The sequence below is a fragment of the Tupaia chinensis genome, unplaced genomic scaffold (assembly GCF_000334495.1).
Source record: "Tupaia chinensis unplaced genomic scaffold, TupChi_1.0 Scaffold000383_1, whole genome shotgun sequence".
Classification (NCBI taxonomy): Eukaryota; Metazoa; Chordata; class Mammalia; order Scandentia; family Tupaiidae; genus Tupaia; species Tupaia belangeri.
In genome coordinates this window covers 1155750-1158573 of record NW_006159885.1, presented here as the reverse complement: position 1 = coordinate 1158573, position 2824 = coordinate 1155750, and the positions used below count along the sequence as shown (strand labels likewise).

At 45.5% G+C, this 2824-nt stretch overlaps 1 protein-coding gene across 1 annotated transcript in view; it reads left to right on the top strand.

Annotated features, from left to right (window-relative positions):
* The window catches only part of UTP18 (UTP18 small subunit processome component), a 55529-nt gene that overhangs the window by 2989 nt on the left and 49716 nt on the right, over positions 1 to 2824 (top strand). Inside the window, 1 exon segment of the mRNA XM_006172406.3 lies at positions 1397 to 1500. Coding sequence (XP_006172468.1) covers positions 1397 to 1500 — 104 coding nt within the window.

Genomic DNA, 2824 nt, shown 5'->3' with positions numbered 1-2824 from the left:
GGGAACCAGCAGTTAGCGTAATGGCTATGTCGCCGGACTCCCACGTAGTCCACCGCAGTTCGTGTCCCGGACCCGGTGGCTTAAAACTCACGCCAGGCGCGTGTGCGTGCGTGCCACTCACGCCAGGCGCGTGTGCGTGCGTGCCCAAGATCCCGAGAGGAGAATGGAGGAGAAGGGATTGCGGCATGACCATCCCCCCTGGGGGGTGATTTCTCGCTTTTTGTCTCTATGTCTCTCTCTGTCTGTCTGGCAGCGCACGCGCCCTACAGTGAAAAATCTCTCAAAAAAAAAAAAAAAAGCTCTCTAAAAAAAGAAAATGTCCCCACATGATTATGACACATCAAGGCTTTTGAGAGTAATCTTGTGTTGGGAATCTGTTGAGTGCCACATGCTCTTCCTGGCAGTGGTAAACTCTCCATGGTTGATAATTTTTGCACAGTTATAATCGTTTGTGCTATACCTGGTTTTGCTTTCAAGATAGGAAGTTCCAGGTATTGATTTAGGTAATAGAGGAGACACTGCAGTGTACAAAATTAACAAAAATCCCTGCTCTGTTGGAGCTTATGTACTAGTGGCAGAGATGGAGGATAGACCCATTTCAGATACTTCTTTGACAAGTGCTGAAGAGGAGAAAGAAGATCCAGAGAAGAGATTAATGTGTATAGAGGAGGCCTGTGAAATCTTAGTTATGGTGGCTGCAGAAAGCCTAAGACTTGTTTAGTCACTTTGTTAAAGGAGTGAAGACTTGACAAGTAACAGCAGTGGCAGAACCTCCTTTGGGGTGCTATGGGAGAAATAGCATGATTTAGTTCTGACATTGGGAACTAATACTGGGAAAATGGCAAACTGTGACAGTTTTGTAGTTAGGGAAAGGAACAGTATACTAAGGCGGGCTTTGCAAGGCTTTGAAGGATCTTAAGCCAGTAGTAGACCAGGTAGAAATCACTGGGACTTTGCTGTCTCGTGGTTTTGTGAAAGTGCACGGTACCCTGTGACCTAGATTTAGGTTTGATGGTGTGGTTCAAGTTTCTTCAGAAAGCAGCCTGTCAAGAACAGTTTAGAAAAATGGAGAAGAGCTATGTCTAAAATAGATAAGTATTAGGAAAGTTCATCATCTGTCAATTTACCTTTTGTTCTTGTCTCATTTGGTCTTTTCCTTTTAGCTTGTTGACTTTCATCTTCACTGTTGCCTTCTGCCTTGCTTGTCCAGCCCGCTGAGCCATTCTCTCTTCTGTTTCCTGCTTCTGCCAGGAATTGCTTGGTACTATTCCATCCCATTATTTCATGAGCAGGTCACAAAGCAAGCATTCTACAGGTCACCTAACTGGAGGGCGTGCATGTCTGCCACTTGGGAGAGGAAAAAACTCAGTGCTTGAGGGTGTTTTGTCTTCCATAGGTACACGACTCAGGTGACTCAGAAGTGGAGAATGAAGCAAAAGATAATTTTCCACATCAGAAGAAGCCAGTGTGGGTGGATGAAGAAGATGAAGACGAAGAAATGTAAGATGCCTAAGTTTTCTTCCAGAATCTGTCTGGACACTTTAAAAGTTATTTGGTAGGGTTTCCCGTTGTTATCTTTATAAGTACCTGGTTATGTGAAAACATGAAGAATGTTTGAAAGTCTGGAAAAGAGGTCATTCATAATCTTACTACTGAGGGAGAACCATTGTTCACATGTTGGCATGCTTTGCCTCTTTGGTGGGCGGTGAACCTCCAGGCTGAGCCGGGGCAACCTTTAGAGGCCAGCATTCAGGTGGGAGGGAGCCTGAGGCCTTGGCACAGAGGGTCTCCTTCCGGAGTCCCCCACCTCTGGGCTCTGGACTGAAAGTCTCAGGAGGGCTCCTTTTTCTGCGCTATGTAGCAGGAGAGCTAAGAGGCTTTTGCTTGGAGTCAGACCTGAATTTAAATTTGCCTCCTCATGGCTAGTGTCTGATTGACCTGGGAGCAAGTTTGGAACCTACCTTTTTTCACTTGTAAAATGGACATATTAATAGTAACTACTCAAATGTGAAATTAAATGAAATAGTGCATGCAAGTAGAACTTCTAATGAGGTGCTTGAAACTGAGTTAAAACTAAAGAAAGCAGGCACCTTGAATATATGCCTCATAGGTGAAAATGTAGCGTAACCTTAACTTTTTTGAGTTTTCAGTGTGAAGTTATATCAACAGTATTTCTCCCCATTTAATAAAAAAAACCTTTGTGGGGACCAGCAGTTAGCGTAATGGCTATGTCGCTGGACTCCCACATAGTCGACCGCGGTTCGAGTCCCGGACCCGGTGGCTTGAACTCACGCCGGGCGCGTGTGCGTGCGTGCCCAAGATCCCGAGAGGAGAATGGAGGAGAAGGGATTGCGGCGTGGCCATCCCCCCTGGGGGGTGATTTCCTGCTTTCTGTCTCACTGTCTCTCTCTGTCTGTCTGGCGAGCGCACGCGCCCTGTAGCAAAAACCTCTCAAAAAAAAAAAAAAAACCTTTGTGTACTTTTTAAAAAAGATTTACTTATTTAATTTTACTTATTTTAAATTTGCTATAAGGCATGTGTGCTCATGAGACACAGAGAGAAAAAGAGAGAAAGCAAGCTAACAGGTCCAAGAATTGAACCATGGTTGGCCATGTGGGAGTCTAGCACCTTAACTACCATGCTATCTGCTGCCCCCCGCCCCCCCCATGAACTTTTCTTTTTTTTTGAGAGTTTTTTTTCGCTATAGGGCGCGTGTGCTCACCAGACAGAGACAGAGAGACAGAAAGCGAGAAATCACCCCTCAGGGGGGATGGCCATGCCGCAATCCCCTCTCCTCCATTCTCCTCTTGGGATCTTTGGGCAT